This window comes from Bubalus kerabau, chromosome 12, assembly GCF_029407905.1.
Source record: "Bubalus kerabau isolate K-KA32 ecotype Philippines breed swamp buffalo chromosome 12, PCC_UOA_SB_1v2, whole genome shotgun sequence".
Classification (NCBI taxonomy): domain Eukaryota; kingdom Metazoa; phylum Chordata; class Mammalia; order Artiodactyla; family Bovidae; genus Bubalus; species Bubalus kerabau.
Window position 1 is genome coordinate 74,129,451 of NC_073635.1, and position 26,057 is coordinate 74,155,507.

Below are 26,057 nucleotides of genomic sequence, written 5' to 3' on the forward strand. Positions count from 1 at the left end.
TCAAATTGATAAATTCTAGTTTAATATTTTTTCACATAGATCACTTACTTGGACATTTCTTTTCAGACTGCTTTGACAATCATCAGATAATAAGTTTATTGATATTTATATGTCTAGGTATAGAGGCCTTCAAGTTTTGAGTTACTTTATTGAGTTGTCTTCATTTCAAATATACCTCAGTCACCATCTGGGTGGCATGATGTGAAAGAGAAGAAGGCTCTGAACTGACATGAGCTGGTTCAGATTCCAGCTCTTCTGTTTAACATCTGGCCAGTGATGTGACCTCACTCACTCTCAGTTTCCTTAGTTGTGAAATGGGGCCAGTACTTACTGTGCATCTTGCTGTGAGGATTAGAGATAATGAGCATCAGGGTCCAGCACAGAGCTTCATGCACAGATCTTACCCCGCAAAAGCTGAGAGAAGCCATGTGCACATGTACAAATGATGGAGCAGAATAAGATGGTCCTTCATGAGAGATGAGAGATGAGAGCCCTGGCAACCCAGCAGGAAGAGAGATGAGTGCAGGATGGTTTCATGGGAGAGTGTGTTTGGGGTGAGGCTAGAAAATGGGCAGGATATTGATAGGCTGTGAGAGAAAGAGCAATTCCAAATGGAAGAAAAGCTGTGAAGGAAAGCAAGGCCTCCTGCTGTTTGACTCTGGAACCCAGCCCTCCTCTGCCAGGGCCTCACATCTGGCCCTCATTAACCATTTGCTTCTACTGTAAGTCTCCACCATTGCTGAAGGGCCCTTGATGTGCCTCTGGATGGATGGCACCAAACCAGTACCGCCTTTTCCTAGTTTGCCTCTAGTTTGTGTGTCTGCTGTTCAGTGAGAATCAGTTACATTTTTGGGCTTCCCTGGTTGCTCAGACAGTAGAGAATCTGTCTGCAATGTAGGAAGACCTGGGTTCACTCCCTGGGTTGGAAAGATCCCTCGGAGAAGAAAATGACAACCCACTCCAGTATTCTTGCCTCGAGAATTCCATGGACAGAGGAGCCTGGTAGGCTACAGTCCATGGGATCACGGTATTGGACGTGACTGAGTGACTAACACTTACTTACTTAACTTAGAGGCAACAAATATGAATAAGAACATTTTCCTGTCGGTGGAAGGAACTGTAATATATACTCAGCTCAGGCTTTTCCCCTTTAATCGAATCAGAACACATTGGCTGAGAAATCAACTCTACTTGGTTTTACTTCAAATCCTCCAAAGTGTTTTTCCCCTTGGTGGCTTGTTCATATACAATGTGCAGAGTCAACAACACACTCAAAGTATTACTACCAGACTCAGAGATAATTTCTTGGGTCCTGGAAAGAGAGGCTGTGAGTGCTTTTTCTACAATGTGCTTAAGACTGCTGTATAACAATGTGGTGCTATTTTAAGAAGAAAACCATTTGAACAACATAAAATCAAAGCATAAAAACTAAGCATAACAGTTTGCAAGGACTGTGAACAGTGAAAGAGAGGCCAAGTAATTCTGTGTGGGGGCATGAGGCTGATAACATAACACAGCTCATTTTTTCAATGAAAACCAAAAGCAAGATATGGTATTAATTTCTGAGCCCAAGAAAGAAAGAATGTGAAGTGATTATAAATTATTACAACAAAACATTTCCTGCCTTTCATCAGATGCACCTCCATTAAGATTTGAGTGAGTGGAGAACCTGTGTGTGCCTGTGTCTTTGTGGTGTCAGGGAGGGTTCGGATGGAGTCTCTTTCTTCTGTGGTGGTCATGTGCTTTTTATGTTACGATTCACGCTGTAAACAGTGTCCTACTGTTGGCTTGGTGAGAAAATAGGGATCAGTCACCAACAGCAAGTTATAATCAACTCATGTCATTTTTTCATTTGTGGAGGTGTTCACACACTTGTTTAGATTCTCACAGCATCCTTGAGTTTAGAGACTCTGGTTTCTGCAGCACATTCTATAGCAGAGGAAAATGAGACTCAGGGAGGTCAAAGAACTTGTTTGTCATGGTGGCACCAGTGAGCTACTTGCTTTCTCCCCAGATTTGCTGCAGTAGAGACAGAGAAGTGAGGCCTTCACCTGCAGAAAGGTACTGCTGTGCATCCTAGGTTGAGGCATGAGAGGTTTCAGTTCAGTTTAGTTCAGTTGCTCAGTTGTGTCCGACTCTTTATGACCCCATGAATTGCAGCATGCCAGGCCTCCCTGTTCATCACCAACTACCAGAGTTCACTCAGACTCGCATCCATTGAGTCAGTGATGCCATCCAGCCATATCATTCTCTGACGTCCCCTTTTCCTCCTGCCCCCAATCCCTCCCAGCATCAGAGTCTTTTCCAATGAGTCAGCTCTTCACATGAAGTGGCCAAAGTACTGGAGCTTTGGCTTTAGCAGCGTTCCTTCCAAAGAACACCCAGGACTGATCTCTTTCAGAATGGACTGGTTGGATCTCCTTGCAGTCCAAGGGACTCTCAGAAGTCTTCCCCAACACCACAGTTCAAAAGCATCAACTCTTCATCGCTCAGCTTTCTTCACAGTCCAACTCTCACATCCATACATGACTACTGGAAAAACAATAGCCTTGACTAGATGGACCTTTGTTGACAAAGTAATGTCTCTGCTTTTGAGTATGCTATCTAGGTTGGGCATAACTTTTCTTCCAAGGAGTAAGTGTCTTTTAATTTCATGGCTGCAGTCACCATCTGCAGTGATTTTGGAGCCCCAAAAAATAAAGTCTGCTACTGTTTCCACTGTTTCCCCATCTATTTCCCATGAAGTGATGGGACCAGATGCCATGATCTTCATTTTCTGAATGTTGAGCTTTAAGCCAACTTTTTCACTCTCCTCTTTCACTTTCATCAAGAGGCTTTTGAGTTCCTCTTCACTTTCTGCCATAAGGGTGGTGTCATCTGCATATCTGAGGTTATTGATATTTCTCCCAGCAATCTTGATTCCAGCGTGTGTTTCTTCCAGCCCAGCGTTTCTCATGATGTACTCTGCATATAAGTTAAATAAGCAGAGTGACAATGTACAGCCTTGATGTACTCCTTTTCCTGTTTGGAACCAGTCTGTTGTTCCATGTCCAGTTCTAACTGTTGCTTCCTGATTTGCATATAGGTTTAGTAGATAAAAACTCCGAACAAACTCTGTCTATGACAGAATGTGCCAATTAATAATTACAGGCAACCTAAGACTTCTAATATAATACCATCAAAATTAAGTCTAAGGCAGCGGAACCAGGGATCAAATTCCCAACATCTGTTGAATTATAGAAAAAGCAAGAGAATTCCAGAAAAGCATCTACTTCTGCTTCATTGATATGATAAAGCCTTTCACTGTGCGGATCACAACAAAGGGTGGAAAATTTCTAAAAGAGATGGGAAACCAGACCACCTTACTGGCCTCCTGCAAAACCTGTATGCAGGTCAAGAAGAAACAGTTAGAACTGGACGTGGAACAATGGACTGATTCCAATTTGGGAAAGGAGTACAAGGCTGTATATTGTTACCCTGCTTATTTAACTTATATGCAGGGTACACCATGTGAAATGCCAGGCTGGATGAAGCATAAGCTGAAATAAAGATTGCTGAGAGAAATATCAATAATCTCAGATATGCAGATGACACCACCCTTATAGCAAAAAGTGAAGGGAAACTAAAGAGTCTCTTGATGAATGTGAAAGAGGAGAGTGAAAAAGTTGGCTTAACACTCAACATTCAAATACTAAGATCATGGCACCCAGTTCCATCACTTCATGGCAATAGATGGGGAAACAACGGTAACAGTGACAGACTTTATTTTCTTCGGCTCCAAAATCACTGTAGATGGTAACTGCAGTCATGAAATTAAAAACGTTTACTCCTTGGGAGAAAAGCTATGACAAATCTAGACAGCAAGTTAAAAGGCAGAGGTATTACTTTGCCAACAAAGTTCCGCCTAGTCAGGGCTATGGTTTTTCGATAGTCATGTATGGATATGAGAGTTGGATCATAAAGAAAGCTGAGTGCAGAAGAATGGATGCTTTTGAACTGTGGTGTTGGAGAAGACTCTTGAGAGTCCCTTGGACTGCAAGGAGATCAAACATGTCAATTGTAAAGGAAATCAACCCTGACTATTCATTGGAAGGACTGATACTGAAGCTCCAATACTTTTACCACCTGATGGGAAGAACCAACTCATTAGAAAAGACCCTGATGCTGAAAAAGATTGAAGCCAGGAGGAGAAGTGGATGACAGAGGATGAGATGGTTGGATGGCATCCCGGACTCAGTGGACACGAGTTTGAACAAGCTCCACGAGATGGTAAATGAAAAGGAAGGCTGGAGTGCTGCATTCCATGGATCACAAAGAGTCAAACACAACTGAGTGACTGAACAACTTCTTAAGCCTGATTTCTATCACATCATTTTGGGAATGTACTTGTCAATTATTCTTTTTTCCCCATGGTACTCTGGGGAAAATAGGCTGCTTTGTCTATTTACTTCTTAAATAATATTCAAATATAACTTTTGATTAATTCCCAGATCCTCAAGTTACAACTTTATTTCCTTCTTAGCTTTGAGTTTTTCCTGCTTTCACAGACAAGCATCTGCTTAGTCCAGCTGATCTGCTGGGTGTCCTTTGAGCACACTGTTTCTTTCCTTTTGGTTTTCCTGCCCAGCTTGCTCTTTCTGCTCCCATTTCTTGTACAGACCTTGTCTGTCACTTACTTTAAGTATTACTGTGAAGACTTGGGTCGGGTGTTATCCCTTCTCTCAAAGTGGGAAGCTGAGGCAGAGATCAGCAAAATGTCTTTTTAAGAGACACTCATTCCTTGATAAAAACAAGTCCTGTGCCTTCACCTCCTGGGCCACCAGCTCTCACACATGTGTCTCTAGCACAGACCTTCACACCTGCATGTACAACTGCAACATGACACCACTGGGAGGTCATCTCAGCTTGTCCATGAGCGGAGTTCCCTAAACCTGCATCCACCACCTTCCCTAACTCAGTAAATGGAGACCCTGTCCTTCCCCTTCCTCACCCAAAACACCACAATCTCCTCTTCTCTTACAGCCACACCCATCCTGTCAGCAGGTCTTTCAGACTCTGCCTTCAACATGTGCCTGGAGTGTGACCCCATCTCTCCATTCCCACTGCTCTCACTCTGGTCCTGACCACCGTCATCTCTCACCTCGATTACTCTGGTAGCCTCCTCACTTGTATCCACCCTCACCCTTCCCTACTTACTGTCTTTTTCTGTAAAACACAGGAGTGATTCCTTAAAACCTCAAATAGGTCCGTCCTCCCCCCTCCTCTTCTTACTGGAGTGCCCCCAGGCTCCTCTTGCTGTGTCTCTGCCCTCACTCCCCTCATTCTTACTCAGCTCTGCTCTCCTCTCTCCTTGCTTGTCCTGAACACCTTGGGCATCTCCCCGTGGCCCCTGCACTTGCCCCTCCCTCTGTGTGGAGCAGCTTCTCCAGGTCTACCTGAGCCCCTCCCCCAGATCTGCTCACAGGGCTCTGAGCAGAGCCCTCCCCCCCCAGTGTGGACTCACTTCCCTCCTTCACTCTCCATCCTCCTGAGCCAGCTTGCTTTTCCTTCTTGTCCTCAGTACTTGTGCTCAGGTTAATTTTCCATATCGTCCATCTTCCATCATGGAAAGAAACTCTAGGAGCTTTGTTTGTTCACAACAGAATTCATTGTGCCCAGAGCAATGCCTGTCATACAGTAGGTCCTCAGTAAATATCTGTTAAAATGGTCAAATGCATAGATGCTGTGCAAAACTACAGATTGAAAACAAATAAAAAACACTGAGACTTTTTTTTTTAATGTTCAAGGTCACAGTTTAGTTACTCTGACTTATACCCACTGCTTTAGCTTCCCAGGTAGTTTGGTGAGAAAGAATCCACCTGCCAGTGCAGGAGACACAGGAGACACTGATTCGATCCCTGGGTCAGGAAGATCTCCTAGAGGAGGAAACAGCAAACTGCTCCAGTGTTGTTGTCTGGAGAATCCCATGGATAGAGGAGCCTGACAAGCCCTAGTCCATGGGGTTACAAAGAGTTGAATACGACTTAGCAGCTGAGCATGTATGCATGTTAATCAAATACTTGTATGAGGAACTAATGTGAAAAGTGTAAGATGGTAGTAGAACACATTTTATATTTTTTTCCCCTTTTCTATCTGTATAGGATTTACAGCTTTTGGAGAAAGGAGATCTAACTGAGATAGGAGACAGAGGAACCCCGCTGAGTGAAGGACAGAAAGCCCGGGTCAGCCTCGCCAGGTAAGTGGGGTTTCAGTTGCCATCCTGCCCCTCTCCTCCACGGCTCCTAGTGGATGTGAGCACGCAGACCCCGCTCACCGGGTTGGGCTGTGTGAAGCAGGGTTTTGGCCCTTTCCCTGGGGTTCTGGAAGGAACCTGGAGTTGTTGGATGCCATCACGATTCAGAGATAAGACCCAGGGAGTGTGAAGTGTCCTCTCCTGACATCTCTCTGTGTTTTCTAGAGCCGTGTATCAGGACGCAGACATCTACCTCCTGGACGATCCGCTCAGCGCAGTGGATGCAGGAGTCAGCAGGCACTTGTTTGAACAGTGAGTTTGCTCCTATTTTCTATTGTTTCTTCTTTCCAAGTGCCCTTCAAAGATGATGGAAGAGAGCTCAGAAAGGTCTTTATGCTCCAGGAGACTTAGCTTCCTCTGCCCTGGTGTCCCTCCCTTCCCTCCCTTCCCTCCACAGAAGATCTGTCGTAGAGAAATCTTGCCTTATGATGAGGTCAGGACAGGAACATACAGCAGGTGCTTCCAGTGTGTGGGGGCCAGTGGGGTCCGTGCTTTAGGGAGTGAGGGATAGATGGCAGTTTCCCTCCTGCTACTTGCAGTTGATTACCAGACACTTCGGGTGGATCCAGATGCCAGGAATAAGAAAGATGATGTAGGGTTTTTAAATCAGAGCATGAGACTGTATAACCTGGTACTTGGCTGCCAGTTTCTTTCCTCCATCATTTGCTTAAGGCACTTTAGAAGAGATGTTTTCGGTACTGACATAGGGCTTCAGTTGGAAAGACCTTGTTGGTTTATGCTTGTTATTCTATCACTTTGGAAATAAAGTCTTTATTAAGTCTAGATTTAATAAAGACTAGAACTTGAGAATCATTTATTCCACATCTGAGTATGATTTCAATCATTTCATGTTATTTCATGGACACTTACTAGAATTAATACTTAGACCTACAATGTAGAGTCACATATAATCTAGCTTAAGTCTTGACTCTCATTCCTGTTTCTAAAATGTAGAACTTGTCAGTGGCTCCTGGTTGGCTACACAATGACTAAAGTAGAACAACTCTGATTCTTTTCTGTGTATAATGTGTCCTAACACACACCAACTGAGGCCTCTTATGGAGTCTAGACTGGCCTTTTTGAAAGCCTTGCAAACTTGTTTTTTTCCTAAAACAGCCTCCACATCTCCCCCACGGTCAGGTCGCTTGCTGTTGTTCACTTTGTTAAAGCCAATGAGCCTTCCAGATGCGCTTATAAATACCCTGCACTTATAAACACCCTCCTGTGTGCACTGAGATCAATGCCTTACTGAATATAACCTCTTAGTTTACAAGGAGGACAGTTAGCCAGGAGAAGGGAAGGACCTCACTAAGCAGAATAAGGGAGAAGAGGATGCCCAGCTCTCATTCCTGCCTCTGAGGAACCTATCTCTATGTGGAGATTGTTAAGACAGATGCCTGAGAAAAGCTCAGCAGAGTCAGGGTTTAGAGGGTTTTAATACAGGACAGTAAGTGCTGACAGAGAAGGCAACGGCAACCCACTCCAGTACTCTTGCCTGGAAAATCCCATGGACGGAGGAGCCTGGTAGGCTGCAGTCCATGGGGTCGCTAAGAGTTGGACACGACTGAGTGACTTCACTTTCACTTTTCACTTTCATGCATTGGAGAATGAAATGGCAACCCACTCCAGTGTTCTTGCCTGGAGAACCCCAGGGATGGTGGAGCCTGGTGGGCTGCCGTCTGTGGGGTCGCACACATGACTGAAGTGACTTAGCAGCAGCAGCAGTAAGTGCTGAATGTAAAGTGGAAGTGGCAGCTGGAGACTTTCACTGAAGTTGGAAAGCTCCCTGTGCCCGGGGCTAGGCGGGCAGTGCCCTGGGGGCCTGCAGGCTGGCCAGGTGCATGGAGGCTGAGAAGAGGACCCAGTCCTTTGCTGAAGCAAGAGTAGAAAATCAGGTATGGAGGGAGGAGGAAGCAGGGCTGTGAGAACAGCAGGCACGTCCTCACCTGGAGGAGGCGGAGTGTGCAGCAAGGAGAACCTGGAAATTCTTTCTGCCAGGTTCTGTGTTAGTTTCTAGGACTGTGTCTGTCCAGGCTGCTCTCACAGGAGACCAGTGCTTGGTGGCTTAGAAATAACAGAAGTTTTTCTCTTATGGTTTTGGAGGCTGGGAAAGTCCAAGTCAGGGTGCTGAAAGATTCAGTCTGCTGAGAGTCCGATTCCTGCAGCCTCACGTGGTGGCAGAGGTGAGGGAGCCATGTAGTTCCTTTTATCAGGGCACTAATCCCTTTCATTCAGGCTCCATCCTCATGACCTGGTCCCTCCCGATGGCCCCACCTCCTATTACCAACACAGTGGGGATTAGGTCTCAATGTATGACTTTTGAGGAGAAAAGCATTCAGTCTATAGCAAGTTGTCACAGATGGGGGTGCTCAAAGAATAGAAATTAAATTTCTCACATTTCTTGAGGCTACAGGTTCAAGGTGTGGGTGATTTGGTTTCTCCTGAGACCTCTCTCCTTGGCTTCTGACCACATGCCCCTTGCTGTGTCCTCACACAGTCGGGGTTTTCTCTATTAGCAGTGAGCAGGGGCTACTCTCTAGCTGTGATGCATGGACTTCTCATTGTGGTGGCTTCTCTCATTGCAGAGCCCAGGCTTTATCATGTGTGGGCTTAGTAGTTGCGGTTCCTGGGCCCCAGAGCACAGGCTCAGTAGTTGTGGTGCATGGGCTGAGGTGCTTTGCACATGTGGGAGCTTCCTGGACCAGGGAGGGATCCCGTGTCTCCTGCACTGGCAGGTGGATTCTTTGCCACTTAGCCAGCAGGGAAGCCCCCATTTGTATATTTTTGCTTATATGTCTGTTGCCTTAGGAGACTGACCTAAGAAAACATTGGTATAATTTATGTCACAGAATGTTTTGCCTATAATCTCTACTGGGAGTTTTATGGTGTCACATCTTATGATTAAGTATTTAAGCCATTTTGAGTTTATTTTTGTGCATGGTGGGGGGGTGTGTTCTAACTTTATTGATTTCATGCTTGTGTCTCTGTCCTTGTATCTTAGTCTCTTCATCTAAGCATACCAGTCAGATTAGATTAGATTCAGTATAATTAAGGGTAATGATTACCTTTTTAAAGTCCATGACACCAAATTCTAAGGTACTGACTACTAAGGTGACAACATATGAATCTGAGGGGATGTGATTGATTTACAGCAGGTCCAGAATAGCAAAGTAGAGACTTCAGCAGAGTCAGCAAATGAGAGAGGGAGGCCTGTGAGGAGCTCTGGGCTCTGGACACTAGGAGCTGGCTAGGAGCTGGGATTCCACATCCACTAAGTGAGCGTTGTTAGACTTTGGTGGAACCTGCCCTTGTATAAAACATGCTTAATGTTGGGGTGATAAAAGAGTTGTGGAGATGGATGGTGGTGATGGTTGCACATCAATGTGAATGTACTTAATGCCACTGACTTGTATGCTTAAAACAGCAGAAACAGTAAATTTCATGTTAGGTATATTGTAACACACATACAAACCTGAATAGTGGCACAGAATCCTTGAGAACAAGAGGCAACAGGGCAGATGACACATGGCATGGTCTCCAGCTCTCTGATCTGACCCCCCTTTCCCAGCCTCTCCCGTTCATGCCTTGATGAATTTTCCCTTAGAGAAGTGCCTGTGTCTTGCCATGAGTTCAATGACAGGCGCTTGTGCTGTGACAGTGATTCCCCACCCCCACCCTCCTGGCATCATGAGTAGCTCAGCCTCCTTGTTCCCAGCACCCGACCCTGAGTTCACAAATGTGTGTCACCCCGTCTTGTGTGCATCTGCACAAGTTCTCCATCAAGGCAGGAACAGATTCTGCTGGTCATTGCATCCATGTCACAGGGAAGGAGAGCAAGGCATTTTGGTGCTAAGGACAGTGTGCTGATCACAGAAGTTCTCCTGAGTTCTTTTTAAAACACTGGAGATAATTATAAAATCCTCTCAAATATTTTGAGTATACCGCTTTGGATATATACTTGATAGAAGCAAGCTTAAGACTTGTTTTTAAACCACATTCTCTCAGTTCAGTTCAGTTCAGTTTAGTCTTTCAATCGTGTCCAACTCTTTGCGACCCCATGAACTGCAGCACGCCAGGCCTCCCTGTCCATCACCAACTCCCAGAGTTCACTCAGACTCACATCCATCGAGTCAGTGATGCCATCCAGCCATCTCATCTTCTGTTGTCCCCTTCTCCTGCCCCCAATCCCTCCCAGCATCAGAGTCTTTTCCAATGAGTCAACTCTTCGCATGAGGTGGCCAAAGTACTGGAGTTTCAGCTTTAGCATCATTCCTTCCAAAGAACACCCAGGACCACGCTCCTTTAGAATGGACTGGTTGGATCTCCTTGCAGTCCAAGGGACTCTCAAGAGTCTTCTCCAACACCACAGTTCAAAAGCATCAATTCTTCGGCGCTCAGCTTTCTTCACAGTCCAACTCTCGCATCCATACATGACCACTGGAAAAACCATAGCCTTGATTAGACGAACCTTTGTTGGCAAAGTAATGTCTCTGCTTTTCAATATGCTATCTAGGTTGGTCATAACTTTCCTTCCAAGGAGAAAGTGTCTTTTAAATCATGACTGCCGTCACCATCTGCAGTGATTTTGGAGCCCCCCAAAATAAATTCTGACACTGTTTCCACTGTTTCCCCATCTATTTCCCATGAAATGATGGGACCAGATGCCATGATCTTCGTTTTCTGAATGTTGAGCTTTAAGCCAACTTTTTCACTCTCCTCTTTCACTTTCATCAAGAGGCTTTTGAGTTCCTCTTCACTTTCTGCCATAAGGGTGGTGTCATCTGCATATCTGAGGTTATTAATATTTCTCCCGGCAATTTTGATTCCAGCTTGTGCTTCTTCCAGCCCAGCGTGTCTCATGATGTACTCTGCATATAAGTTAAATAAGCAGGGTGACAATATACAGCCTTGACGTACTCCTTTTCCTATTTGGAACCAGTCTGTTGTTCCATGTCCAGTTCTAACTGTTGCTTCTTGACCTGCATATAGGTTTCTCAAGAGGCAGGTCATGTGGTCTGGTATTCCCATCTCTCAGAATTTTCCACAGTTTATTGTGATCCACACAGTCAAAGGCTTTGGCATAGTCAATAAAGCAGAAATAATGTTTTTCTGGAACTCTCTTGCTTTTTCCATGATCCAGCAGATGTTGGCAATTTGATCTCATTCTCTAGGGAAACTTAAAGCAGAGAGCGTGAAAGCAATTTAGGAAACCACTCAGCAGCAACTGGAGAGTGTTTTCAAGTCAGAGAATTGGATGGAACAATATGCTGTGAGATATGGTGGTTGTGTGGAAGCTTAGTCATGGGGAGGGTTTTGTATTACAAATGAATGACTCACATGTCTGCTTGCCATTAACAGTTTCCTTCAGTCATGAATTTATATCCAAGGTCATTGAGGCTCATGACTTTTACAGCTTTATGCTGTGAACACAGTGAATTCTATCAGCTACAGAAGGTGAGGGCCTTATGTGAAGTGATGCAGTCTCATCTGTGTCCAGTCATGGATCCCATCCTGGTTCAGCCCCACATCACTAGACCCCTGCCTCCTGCATCATCAGATCTTGGGGTCTGTTCTGATAAGACTCCCACGCTGCTGTCTACACAGCTCACCCTCTTGTCTACACAGCTCACCCACCTGCTCCAGCCCTTCATGGACACACCTCCCCCCCCACCACCACTCTGCCACCACCACATTCATAAAGCAGCTCCAGGTCCTCAAACAAACAGGCTTCCTTGCTGTCTGCTCCCATCAGCCTTTCCAGTTCGTCCCCACACCCACTCGGTGTCCAGCTGGGCTGGCTCTGTGGGGGTCCTTTCTCACCCCTGTCTGTCTGTACACACCGGTCCCTCTGTCCCAGAGCCAGGGAGCAGTGCGCCAGGACACAGAAGGAAGGTGGAGGATGGGAACTGCCATTCCCTCCTGCTCCTCCAGGGGGCGCCCGTGCCCTCTGTCTGCCCACAGCCCTCAGTGGGTGCACTTGACCATTTATGAGTCCCCCTGCCACCCGCTGTAGCTCAGTTTGGAAAGAATCTGCCTGCAGTGCAGGAGACCCAGGTTCGACTTCTGGGTCGGGAAGATCCCCTGGAGAAGGAAATGGCAACCCGCTCTCGTATTCTTGCCTGGAAAATCTCATGGACAGAGGAGCCTGTCGGGCTACAGTCCATGGGATTGCAAGAGTCAGACACGACTTAGCCACTAAACCACCGCCACCACCTGCCACCCATAAACTATGAATGCAGGAAGACACCTCAGCCCAGCCTGTTCTTTCCAAGGAACTCTGCACCTGCTGTGCCTTCTTCCAGGATGTTTCCCCACTTAGTCTCAGGGCTCCCGTGTCTCCACATCTAAGACAGCAGCTGCCCTTCTTTTTCCTTCAGAGCACAGGTCACAGCCCAATAGTGGGTTTTTTATGCTTGCTCACTGTGTCCTCTACACGGTGCAGAGTATTGTCTTCCATCTTGACCTATATGGGTGGATCCTCAGCACTTAGGACAGTGCCTGGCTCCTCAGCAAACCTCTGCCGATTGAATGAACGGAGGTGGGGCCTCTGTCTTACTTGTATCACCTCCAGCGCAAGATGCGTCCCCTTTTAATAGAGCCCTTATATAGGATTATATGTGGGATTATAGGATTAACACAGACTATATTGGAATAACTGTTATACAACTGGTTGCTGACTCAGTCATTTCTATGGCATGACTTGGAAATCTTTAAAAACTTGGAAAATAGTGTATTCTTCTAGTGATTTGGATAAAAGCATCATTTAGGAAAAATTCAAAGCCATTAACTGATCTCTTCATTGTAATTATTTGTATTACCTCATCTGTGATGGGATGTTAGGAAGAAAACATCTTAAAACTTTTGGGTTGGTTCATCTTGGACACAATACCCTGTCAGATTTGATTAACATCCACCTTTAGAGATTATTGGCAGGTAATTATGAATTAAGGAGAAACAATTCTGATTCAGTATTAAGTTTTTAGTACTAAGTTTGAACAAGTTTTAGTCAAGAAACTTAGGTATGAACGCTGAACTAACACATGTCAAAGTGTAAAAATGAATCCTTTTAGACTTAGCAAAGGGATGGTGTGTGTGTTTACATCCCAGGGTCTTGTTTCTGATCATAGACTCAGTGCCCACAGTGTCCCCTTAAGAGTTTTCTGACCTGAGTCCAAAGCACATGACCACTCGTGGCTAGGGAAGAGTGGAAAAGAAAGCTGACATTTGCTGAGTAGATTGGTGGTTTGATTTCTCAGAACACATGGGTGAGTTGTAATTGATGTTCTAAGGTGAAGAAACTGAGGTTTAGTCACTTGTCTGATGTCGTCCGTCTCATGAGAGGGACTGAGCTGCAGTCTGCTGCCTCCAGACTCTATCTGACTCACTCACAGGCTGAGCTCTGGCCCAGGTTCCTGAGATTTGTTCTGCAAGGGCCTTGGGCTCCCAGAGTACCTGCCTGGAGCCCCAGGCTCACCCACTTGCTTCCCTGGAGGGGTTGTGGACCCTGTGGAATGACACTGGGCCTGAGTCCCTTGGGGTCTACATTTGAAATGTAGGAGTAGTTTTTTTTTTTTTTTTTTTTTTTTAACTGTGAAAACAATTTAAGGTTGAATAGTGAGGGGTGTTGGAGAAGGCAATGGCAACCCACTCCAGTACTCTTGCCTGGAGAATCCCATGGATGGAGGAGCCTGGTAGGCTGCGGTCCATGGGGTCGCTAGGAGTCAGACACCACTGAGTGACTTCACTTTCACTTTTCACTTCCAAGCATTGGAGAAGGAAATGGCAACCCACTCCAGTGTTCTTGCCTGGAGAATCCCAGGGACGGGGGAGCCTGGTGGGCTGCCGTCTATGGGGTCGCACAGAATTGGACACAACTGAAGCGACTTAGCAGCAGCAGCAGTGAGGGGTGTCTTGACTAAGAGAACTGGTGGGTGCTCTGAGCCATTGGGTGATTTCCACTGTGATTTGGGCCGTTTGGATTCTGTTCTTTTACTTTCATAGGTGGAAGGTGTTCACTCCAAATGAAAGAAGACTTGCTTCCTGAATGGAATTGGGAATATTGTAGTGACTGATAGAGGCCACTCTGGCATTCATTTTCTATCTAACATTCTTTGGGAACAAGTGTCTAGCAAATGCACTCTGGCAAAGATTACCAAGAATCTATTAATTTTTTGTTGTGAATATTTGCCTCATTAATTATAAATAATCACCTAGAAAGCTGTCTAAGAATGTACACATTTTTAAATGACATGGATCCCTTTTCTCGCATTCCCAGATAGAAATAAAATAGTGTTTTAGTTTAGTCAAGTTTTGAAATCTCACTATTACTCAGTTGTTTTCCTTAATGAAACATGTAAATAATTGTTAAACTGAGTTTTAGAGGAAAAAACTTAGCTGTTTTTGTCTCCTTCAGTAGACTGGTTTTAAGAATTTTTTTATAGCACTAGATTCAAATTTTCTGCTGATAAATTTAAGAACCTAGTTGGATGAATTGATTTGTGTTTACTTAATTTGTATTATTGATTTGGTATTTAAACTAAAGATCTTTCACTGCTGCGTGGTCTTTGTCTCACTGTTTTCAAAATATAGGGTTTCATTGAGGCACCCCATTAATGTGCTTTTGCTTACTGTGCCTTTTACATTTGTAGGTGTGTCCATCAGGCCTTGAAGGAGAAGATCACAATCTTAGTCACGCATCAGTTGCAGTACCTAAAAGATTCAAGTCAGATTCTGATATTGAAAGATGTAAGTAATTTCTAGAAATCCGTGGAATTGCTAGCACTCAGGTGTGTTGAAAGACAGACCTCCCTGTGGGTTACTCTCCTGGGTTTATGGTAAATGCCCTCTTCTCCCTCAGTTTTTTGCCTCCTTCTTCTCAGAGCTGGTGTTCATACCTTGGAGGATGAACCTAAAGCCCTATAGAAATGTCACTATTACACTCTAAGCCACATAAACCCTAAAGTGTATAAATGTGCAACCACAGGGTTATTGAATCATCACTATTCTAATGAAATTTGTTAAGGGAAATGTTACAGTTTTATTTAGAACATTTTACTTTCTTCTTCCATGACTTAAGTCAAAGTGTATCACTTAGAAATTAGAGATTCTACGATCTGTTGGTATCCAGGTGATTGTCATACATAATTTGTCTAAAGAGCATCTTCCATTAGCTCCAGAAGCAAGGTTGGGTATCCGAGCATCCAGGTCAGAGACATCCTCTCTGCTGGTGTCTCCAGTTGCTGGTCTCCCTGCCCAGGTCTCTATGTGCCCAATACGTGTGGGAGCCTGTGCAACAGGAGGACAAGGCCCTGCCTTCACGGGGACCCTGTTCTTATGGGGAGGATGTGACAAAGAAGGTGACATCCTGGCTGCCTCACAGGGTTTGCGTGACATGAAGGTGGGGGCCACACAGTCACCTGGGGGAGGGAGTCTGAGGCAGGGGGTCCTAAGGAAGGAGTTGACCTGGCAGGTTGGAGGAACAGCAGGAAGACCAGAGTGTCTAAGGAGTGACCAGGGCAATGGGAGGGAGCTGGTCTCCGAGCAGTGGGCAGCGAACCTGGAAGTGGGATGGAAGTCTTGGATATTCCAGATCAGAGGAGGGATGTGATCTGATGTGGGAGTTAAGAGATTCCTCTGATGGTCACTGGAGGGGTGACAGAAGAAGCAGTTAGGAGCCTTAGTAAAGCTGAGGAGACAGAAGTGTGGGCTCAGGTTAGAGATTCAGTTTCTAGAGCTGCCGTATCACAGCACCGCAAGCTGGGTGACCGCAGGAGTTTATTGTCTCCTTGTTCTGGAGGCTACAAGTCCCAAATCCAGGTGATGGCAGGGCCGTGTTCCCACCAGAGGCTCCAGGGAGAATCCTTCCTTCCAGCCTCTGGTGTTCACGGGCCTTCCTTGGTGTTCCTTGGCTTCCAGCTGCAGCACTGTGGTGTCTGCCTCTGATGTCACATGGCCTTTGTCCCCGTGTCAGTCTGGGTCTCTTCTATTCTCATAATGACATCGGTCTTACTGACTTTAGGTCACCCTGCTCCAGTGTGACCTCATCTTAACTCGATTACATCTGCGAAGACCCTGTATCCAAATAAGGTCACGTCCACAGGTGTCATGTTTGAGCACATCCTTTTAAGGAGGGAGCACCATCCAACCCACAACTCCTAGCATGGCTGGGTGTGGGGTGGAGACTAGTGAGAAGTGTTCAGACTTGGTGGTCGTCCGATGCTTCACTCCTTGGCTTGTTTGCCTCTGGGTCTCAGCGCCTTTGTTGTTAACCCCTGACTGTTCCACAGGCCCTTGGTCAGATCCCTGACTTCTGAAACGAATCTCTACTCTAAAGAAAGATTATTAAAGTACAGAACCCCTGCCTATCTAGGAGCGGTTCCATGTGTCAGCCCTTCTCCACTCTAGGGGTAGGCTAAGGGTTCTCAAGTTTGAGAGCAGTTGATTTCATGTGCAGAGAGGGCAATTCTAGTGTGTAAACCCCAATGTTGATAGTGTTATGAGCACAGGATCAGTGGGCAGGAGTATAACCTATTTCGCCCATCTCTAGATGTTTTGGGGTCCCCCTAGTGTTTCCTTTGAGGATACTACCCCCAATTTTAGTATTAATAAAACAACTATTTGTCCACTGGTGAGCACCCCTGCATGAGTTGGGGTCCATCCTCACTGTCGGGTCCCTCTCTTCACAGCAGATGGGGGATGGCTGTCCCTTCATCCCCCCAGAATTGTCAGTGCTTGACTGTTGAGTGAAATTGCTGTCTTTGTACCACCAATCATTTAAATTTCCATATTACAGATTTGATGTGGTGAGTGGTAATTTCACTAAAGAAGTGTGTGAATTTCCCCTCCCAAGTGGAACATGACATAATATATCCTGTATCTTTTTCTGGTTCTGCAGTATCAGATGGTACCCAGATGCTTCCCTGCATTTCTCCCAGTGGACCCCCTCAGGGGAGAGTGTGAGAGGGGTCCCAGTGAGGGTCCTGGTCATCTCCCTCCACCTGAGCTGCCTCAACCAGAGCTGCTTCTCATTTGATGAGTTTTGCATCCTGAGATTTTTTTCCCCTAATGTTTTATTTGCTACTGAGGGAATCAGCTGAGTCTGGTTTCACGGGGTCAGAAAATAGTAAAACATCTGCAGACATTATCTTATATGAATTTGAAAGGGAGAGAAACTATGCAAGGATATGTCACATGTGTTCAAAGAAAATTATTTGATTGGTTATATTTTAAGCAGTTGCCTGATTTAGGGAAGCCTAGTTGGCTGCTTATGGTTGGTCATTCCTAAGTTTTTTCTCAGATCTGAGTGCATTGATTCTGGCTTAGGTTTTGGTTTGTGGGCACAGACTGCCAAGGCTTTAGAGCCACTCCAGTCCCATGGCCTCCTTGTTTAATTACTTTATCAGGTGGAATATTGAATTTTCAGTTGGGAACTTGCTGAGTGTGTGGGACCGTTGTAGAGGCCATGGAGAGGCCTCTCATGGGTTTGCTGTCCGGGGCTGGTTCCTATTATCCCAGCTGGGCACATGATAGTGCGACAGTGACAGTGGTCAGTGGAGATTTCATGAGAGACTCTTACCCATATGCAGATGTGCTTGTGCCCACCTCTGGGTTAAGTATACATTTCTTTCCTATAATTGTCATATGAGGCTTCTCTCAGTTCCCATGTTGTCTAAAAAGACTGTGCTGATCCTCCCTAAGTGCCCACGGTCATCATGTCAATGGCCTCCATCTTTAACATGTGAACACACGTTTCTTTCACATCCCCCAGCACCTGACACGGGGACAGGGTTTGGCAGAGAACACAATGCTCAGTTCTGTACTGAGCTGACTGAACTAGATTTCTCAAGAATTCTAGACCCAGGCATCACTTTTTTTCAAAAAGCATAATTTAAGACAAGATAACTTTTCTTCATTAGTATTTATGTTGGTTTAATATTATCAAATATAAATTAATTTCTCTCAAATTTTTTATTTTAGGGGATAACAGTGGAAAGAGGAACTTACTCTGAGTTCCTGAAATCCAGGGTAGATATTTTTTCCTTTTTTGAGAAGGGAAATGAGCAGTCTGAACCATCTCCAGTTCCAGGAACTCCTACTGTGATCACTGAGTCTTTGGTTCAGTCTTTCCAGTCTCCCAAGCCCTCGTTAAAAGATGCAGCTCCAGAGGACCAAGAAGTGAGTTTCTCATCCTGCGGTGTACCTGGGTCTGTCTGCCCTTGGTGGTCTCACGGACCTTCAGTCTGCTCTGCTCATGACATCTTCATTTGTTCCAAAGTAGACCCTAAGGTTCCCAAAGTCTTATTCCATGGAATTGGTAGAGTTAGAAGAGCATGAGGGGAGCAAGCCTTCTTGGGGTTCCCCTTTGGTTAGGATGGAGACTCTTATGGAGATCAGTAGTGGATGTCCTGCTATGAATTTCTGAGTGAATGTGGCTCATACTGATTGAGAACTCTTTAGTTTACCATGGTTACATCCTACTCATGCTTGTGGCCCCTGGTTTCCCTTATGCATCCAGAGGCTTAATGTGAAGACCCCCTTAGACTGAGTCCTGCTGTTGCCATGTTAAATCAGCTCCTTTTCCTCTATGTTGGAATATTCTGGCACTGCAGGTGACTGATGGTATTATCTTGCCTCGGTGTCAGGTGGTTTGTGATGGGCCAGAGGTAAGGTGGGCAAAGGACCTGACACATGGTAGACACTTTGCTGTTGGTTCCCGTCCTCCTTTCTTACCCTTCAAGACTGAGAACCACATCTTATCGACCTTGAATCCCAGTGGCCGGGATAGAGCCGAGGACACACTAGGCTCCTGTGACTCCATAATGCATTCTAAGTCCTCCAGACAGAATTGCAGAAATGCACTAGATCTCCCTTAAAAACATACGCAGATATTCCCTTGATAGCCAAACCCTCAATATCCAAACCCAGGAGCCTGGATGATTCTGATAAGTATTTGGATTAGTTGTTCACTTTCTTTTTTTTTTTTAATTTTTTTATTTTTTAACTTTACAATATTGTATTGGTTTTGCCGTATATCAACATGAATCCGCCTCTAAACTCAGGAATCACTCTCTGAAATTAGGAACCAAATAGATTCAGATCATATGCTTGCAATGTGCTGTCCAACCTCCTCTTTAACGCTCTCTGTGAACTCAGTTTACTGTATTTGGCTAGAGTTTTGAGCCCCCCAAGTATGTTTTACGTTTCTATCATTGAATGACACAGTCATCTCGAGGGATACATTAGCTCCATATCATTTTGTGTGTTATTTTAGAGGAAATTTCTACATTTATACATTAATTGATTTTGTTGTGTGTGTGTTGAGAGTCATGTGCTATTTTAAGCAAAGCTCCCCAACAGTGAATAACCTCATGTGAATGAGTTTGATTATTTCTCATAGATTCCTATGAGTGGGATGGCTGAGTCCAGGGGTAAACATATATGTGATTTGGCCAGATATTCCTACACCCATATGGAGATGGACTATCCTGCACTCCTACCAGTGTGTGGGATATGTCTGATTCCCACAGCTTTGCAGTGGAGGGCATTGTTGAACTCTTGAAATTTGGGGTTCATTTTTTAAAATTTCATCTCTCATTGCCATTTTCCCCTTCTAGACTGAGAATATACAGGTTACACTACCTCTAGAGGACCATTTGGAAGGAAAAGTTGGTTTTAAGACCTATAAGAATTACTTCACAGCTGGTGCTGACTGGCCTGTCATCATCTTCCTTATTCTAGTAAACATCGCAGCTCAGGTACGTAAGGGTGTGTATTTTGGTTTATGCACTTGGCTTGATATTTACATACTATTTATACTCTATTTTAAATTATTTTTAAAATATTCATATTAAGAGATTTATCTCAAAGACTTGGCTCATGCAGTTGTGGGCCTAGCTTGGTGAATGTGAGATCAGAAATGCAGGCCTGCAGGCTGGAACCTCAGGCAGGAGCTGACCCTGCTGTCTTGAGGCAGAATTTCTTCCTCCTCAAGGAAGCCTCAGGTTTTGCTCTTAGCACCTTTGACTGACTGGATGAGGCAGCCACAGTGTTGAGAGTGATCTCCTCTACTTAAGTTCTGATGATGGATATGAGCCACATCCACAAAATACCTTCACAACAACATCTGGACAAGTATTTACATGAATCACTGGAGACTGGCCCAGCCAAGATGACACCCAGAACTGACCATCACTGTATCTGTCAAGCTTTTTGCTTTGCAAAATCCCAACATTTGTTCTGTTATTACTGACTTTTGCAGTCCACTTGTATTTGCATTGAAGTACATTGTATCTGGGGAGCAAAGTCTTCTAGGGAAAAGGGGATTTCTTTTAAAGATATTAACTTGCAAGATGCCCTCCTCTGACCTGTGGTCATGTGGGGTGTGGACTTGGTGAGCCAGAAGAACCGTCTCTGTTTTCTGGAGCCTTTCTATCCCCATCCTAGTGAGCGGGGTGTGAGGGCTCGGTAATGTCAGTGTCTGAGTGACTGTTGTGTCTGCTCCAGGTTGCCTACATCCTGCAAGATTGGTGGCTTGCATTCTGGTGAGTGATTCCTGCTCTGATCCAAAGTGCTGTGAAATCTACACAAAGACCCCTTTCCCACAGAATCAGGGGGAGAGATGGGGCTCGTTCAGCCTCCTCTTCTGACCCTCACGTAGTTTCCCTGAAGAAAGATGAAAGTTCCTGCGGGTGGTGTGTGATCCCCAAGTGGTCTCACCCCATGTCCCTCCCTTTAGCAGCTTCTTCACAGACAATTCTTTTTCTTTTTTTGAACTTTTAATATTGTATTGGGATATGGCCAATCAACAATGTTGTGATAGTTTCATATGAACAGTGAAGGGATGCAGCCATACATATACATGTACCCATTCTCCCCCAAACTTCACTCCCATCCAGGCTGCCACATAACACTGGGCAGAGTTCCATGTGCTATACAATAAACCCTCGTTGGTTACCTGTTTTAAATATAGCAGTTTGTGCATGAACATCAAAACTTCTCTAACTATCCTTCCCCTTGGCAACCATAAGTTCATTTTCTAAGTCTGTCTTCACAGATAATTTTGAAAACTGAAAGTCATGATTCAGATTTTTAAAAGGGAGACACACAGAGGGCCTTGTGAGCTGGGAAACACTTTCCAGCATAAAATACATTTCTTGAATTGAAGTAATTTTTTCATCATATTTGTATAAATTCTATGTATATCTATAGTGTAATATTTTTTACTTCCTGTTCCATAGGGCGAATGTACAAAATGACCTGTATTTGGGGGGATATGTAAAAGAAGATGAAGATGTAGTATTCGTTCTGAACTGGTACTTAAGAGTTTATTCAGGTAAAGTTGAGTCATCTGCTCTATAATACCAGAGTTTAACGTGCTTACAATGAGTCTGCGTGAGCAAGAAGGCTTCCAGAGTAATTCAGTAATGTCTTAATAGATTAAGTATCTGAATCACATTTACTCTGTGAATTACTTAGAATAAATATTTTAAAGATCTACTAGAAGAAAAAAGGTTGAACGAAGACTCTTAACTTGTTCCATAATGGATTTTGGTAGTTAAACCAGGATTGCATATTCAGCATAATCAGCCACTGGAAATATGTAGCTATTGTGTATTTTAGTAGGTGCTTTAGCTAAATCTTATATCATTATATGGATGGGCAAGGGGGATAGAAATGAATCCCCACCCTGTGGTTCACGTGTTCCAATTCTGTCTGAATAAACCCTGGCTTTTATTGATCTTGGATGAAATCCTCTGGCAGCATGGGCTGCAAATAAAAGCATTATTACCTCTGTGGTATGCAAAGCTCCCCTTTCCACACTGGTCATCTCCAGGGCTTCACTAATAACTTGAGAAGCTAACCAAGGGAAGTCCAGTGTCTGGAATTAGGATTTCTTCTCTTTCTTACCCTGAGATTACAATGTTACCTCCTCCCCATGTGTGATTAATTCAAAATTTGGCTTGCCAGACTAATATTCACTATTAAGATGACTCTCTATTCACAAGAGTATTTAGGATATATATATATATATATATATATATATATATATATATATATATATATATATAGCATAGCATTACATACTATTTAAATGATATCTTTAATAAAAAATTTAAATGCTTTCTTTATCCATTCATCTGTTGATGGACATTTAGGTTGCTTCTACATCCTAGTTTTTGTAAATAGTGTTGCTATGAACACTGGGGTGTGTGTGTCTTTTTGAATTATGGTTTTCTCAGGGTATATGCCCAGTAGTGGGATTGCTGAGTCGTATGGTACTTCTATTTTCAATTTTTTAAGGAACCTCCATTCTGTTCTCCAAAGTGACTGTAACAATTTACATTCCTACGAACAGTGCAAGAAGGTTCTCTTTTTCCATACCTTCTCTAGCATTTATTGTTTGTATATTTTTTGATGATGGCCATTCTGACTGGTGTGAGGTAGTACTTTATTATAGTTTTGATCTGCATTTCTCAAATAATGATATTGAGCATCTTGTGCCTCTTGACAATCTGTAGGTCTTCTTTGGAGAAAGGTCTATATAGGTCTTCTTCCCATTTTTTGATTGGGTTTTTTTTTTTTTATATTAAGCTGCATTAACTGTTTGTATATTGTGGAGATTAATCCTTGGTCAGTTACTTATTTTGTAACTACTTTCTCCCATTCTCAGGGCTGTTTTTTCATCTCATTTGTGATACATATATACAGTGGATCGGGGGAGGAGGGCTCCCCGGGTAGCTCAAATGGTAAAGAATTTGCCTGCAGTGCTGAAGACCTGAGTTTCGTCCCTGGGTCAGGAAGAACCCCTGGAAAAGGGAGTGACAACCCACTCCAGTATTCATGCTTGGAGAATTCCATGGACAGAGGAGCCTGGCGGGCTACAGTCCATGGGGTTGCAAAGAGTTGGACATGACTGAGCGACTAACACACATGTACACTGGAATATTACTTATCCATAGAAAGGAATGAGATTGGGTCATTTGTTGAGGGGTGGATGGACCTAGAGTCTGTAATACAAAGTAAAGTAAGTTAGGTAGAAAAAAAAAAAAGAAAAAATACTTATATTAATGCATATATAATGGAATCTAGCCTCTTCATGGATCACTGCCTTATCATGGCAAAGGGGCTTGCATAACTCAATGAAGCTATGAGCTATGCCATGTAGGGCCACCTAAGACAGACGGGTCATAGTGGAGAGTTCTGACAAAATGTAATCCACTAGAGGAGAGAATGGCAAGCCACTCCAGTGTACTAGCCATGAGAAAGCCATGAACTGTGTACAAAGGCAAAAAGATATGACACCAAAAGATTTGGCCCCCAGGTCAGAAGGTGTCCAATAAGCTACTGGGGAAGAGCGGAAGATAATTACTATTAGCTCCAGACAGGATGAAGTGGCTAGGCCACAGTGGAAATGACGCTCAGTTGTGGATGTGTCTGTTGGGGGATGTAAAATCTGATGCTGCAAATAACAGTATTGCATAGGACCTTTGAATGTTAGGTCCATGAATCAAGGTAAAATGGGCATGGTCAAGCAGGAAATGGTAAGAGTAAACATAGACATCTTAATCAGTTAACTAAAATGGACAGGAATGGGTGAATTTAATTCAGATGACTATTATATCTACTAATGTGCAAGAATTGCTTAGAAGAAATGGAATAGCCCTCATAATCAACAAGAGTCCAAAATGCAGTTCTTGGGTGCAACCTTAAAAGTTCTGTCATTCATCATGACAGAATGATCTTGGTTCATTTCCAAGGCAAACCATTCAAAATCTCAGTAATCCAAGTCTATGCTCCAACCGCTGATGCCAAAGAAGCTGAAGTTGATCAGTTCTATGAAGACCTAGAAGACCTACTAGAACTAAATGCAGAGTTCTAGAGAATAACAAGGAGAGACCGGAAGGCTTTCTTTGTAGCCTTTCTTTCTATAAAGAAAGAGGAAAACCAACAGAAAGGGCAAGGCTAGAGATCTCTTCAAGAAACTTGGAAATATAAAAGGAACATTTCTTCCAAAGATCGGCACAATAAAGGACAGAAATGGTAAATACCTAACTGAAGCAGAAGATATCAAGAAGAGATGGAAAGAAAACACAGAAGAACTATACAATAAAAATCTTAATGACCTGGATAACCACCATGATGTAGTTTCTCACTCAGAGCCAGATATTCTGGAGTGTGAAGTCAAGTGAGCCTTAGGAAGCATGGCTGCCTATAAAGCTGCTAGAGGTGATGGAATTCCAGCAGAGCTATTTAAAATCCAAAATGATTTAAATTGCTGCACTCAATATGTCAGCAAATTTGGAAAATCCAGCAGTGGCCACAGGACTGGAAAAGGTCAATCTTCTTCCCAATTCCAAGAAAGGCAGCACTAAGGAATGTTCAATCCATCAGACAATTGCACTCATCTCCCATGCTACTAAGATTATGCTCAAAATCCTTCAAGCTATGTTTCAGCATCATGTGAACTGAGAACTTCCAGATGTTTAAGCTGCGTTTAGAAAAGGAAGAGGAACCAGAGATCAAATTGTCAACATTGGCTGGATCATAGAGAAAGCAAGGGAATTCCAGAAAAGCATCTACCTGTTTCACTAACTAAGCTAAAGCCTTTGACTGTGTTTGTCATAACAAACTATGGAAAATTCTTAAAGAGATGAGAATACCAGACCTTCTTACCTGTCTCCTGAGAAACCTGTATGCAGATCAAGAAGCAACAGTTAGAACCCTGTATGGAAGAACTGATTGTTTCAGGATTGAGAAAGGAGCACAACAAGGCTGCTTATTGTCACCCCGTTTATTTAAATTATACACAGAGCACATCATGTGAAATGCCAGGCTGGATGGGTTACACTGGAATCAAGATTGCTGGAGAATATCAACCTTAGATACCTGGGTGATACCACTCTAATGGCAGAAAGCAAAAAGGAACTAAAGTGCCTCTAAAACTGACTATTTAAAAAAACTAAGATCATGGGATCCAGTCCCATCACATCATGGCAAACAGAAGGGGGAAATGTGGAAGCTGTGACAGATTTCCTCTTCTTGGGCTCTAAAATCACTGTGGATGGTGACTCAAGCCATGAAATTAGAAGACAATTTCTTTTTGGCAGGAAAGCTATGACAAACCTAGACAGTGTGTTAAAAAGCAGTGATATCACTTTGCCGACAAAGGACCATATACTGAAGACCATGGTCTTTCAAGTAGTCATGTACAGATGTGAGAGATGGACTATAAAGAAGGCTCAGCACTGAAGAATTGATGTTTTAGAACTGTGGTGCTAGAGAAGACTTGAGATCGAGAGTCCCTTGGACAGCAGGGAGATCAAAACAGTCAGTCTAAGAGGAAGTCAACTCTGAATACTCATTGGAAGTACTGATGCTGAAGCTGAAGCTCCAATACTTTGGCCTCCTGATGGAAGCAGCTGACTCACTGGAAAAGACCCTGATGCTGGGAAAGGTTGAAGGCAAAAGGATAAGAGAGTGACAGAGGATGAGCTGGTTGGATGGCATCACCAACTCATGAACTTGGGTAAATTCTGGGAGATGGTGAGGGACAGGGAAGCCTGGTATGCTGCAGTCAATGGGGTTATGAAGTGTTGGACACTACTTGGTGACTGAACAACAACAACATGGAATAAAAAAAAATGGTACAGATGAACCTATTTACAGGGGATGAATAGAGTTGTAGATGTAGAGAAGAGATATTTAGACACAGAGCGGGAGTGGAGTGTTGTGGTCCTTTAATGGACTGGAACCTGGTGGTCCGGAG

At 44.0% G+C, this 26,057-nt stretch overlaps 1 protein-coding gene across 1 annotated transcript in view; it reads left to right on the top strand.

The window, feature by feature from the left end:
- LOC129624655 (ATP-binding cassette sub-family C member 4-like) overlaps window positions 1-26,057 on the top strand; it is a 171,805-nt gene that overhangs the window by 48,834 nt on the left and 96,914 nt on the right. The window contains exons 12-18 of the mRNA XM_055542815.1: window positions 6,141-6,235; window positions 6,458-6,544; window positions 14,941-15,037; window positions 18,269-18,466; window positions 19,906-20,046; window positions 20,795-20,832; window positions 21,529-21,623. Of these exons, the coding sequence (XP_055398790.1) occupies window positions 6,141-6,235; window positions 6,458-6,544; window positions 14,941-15,037; window positions 18,269-18,466; window positions 19,906-20,046; window positions 20,795-20,832; window positions 21,529-21,623 (751 nt within the window). The remainder of the gene's footprint in view (window positions 1-6,140; window positions 6,236-6,457; window positions 6,545-14,940; window positions 15,038-18,268; window positions 18,467-19,905; window positions 20,047-20,794; window positions 20,833-21,528; window positions 21,624-26,057) is intronic.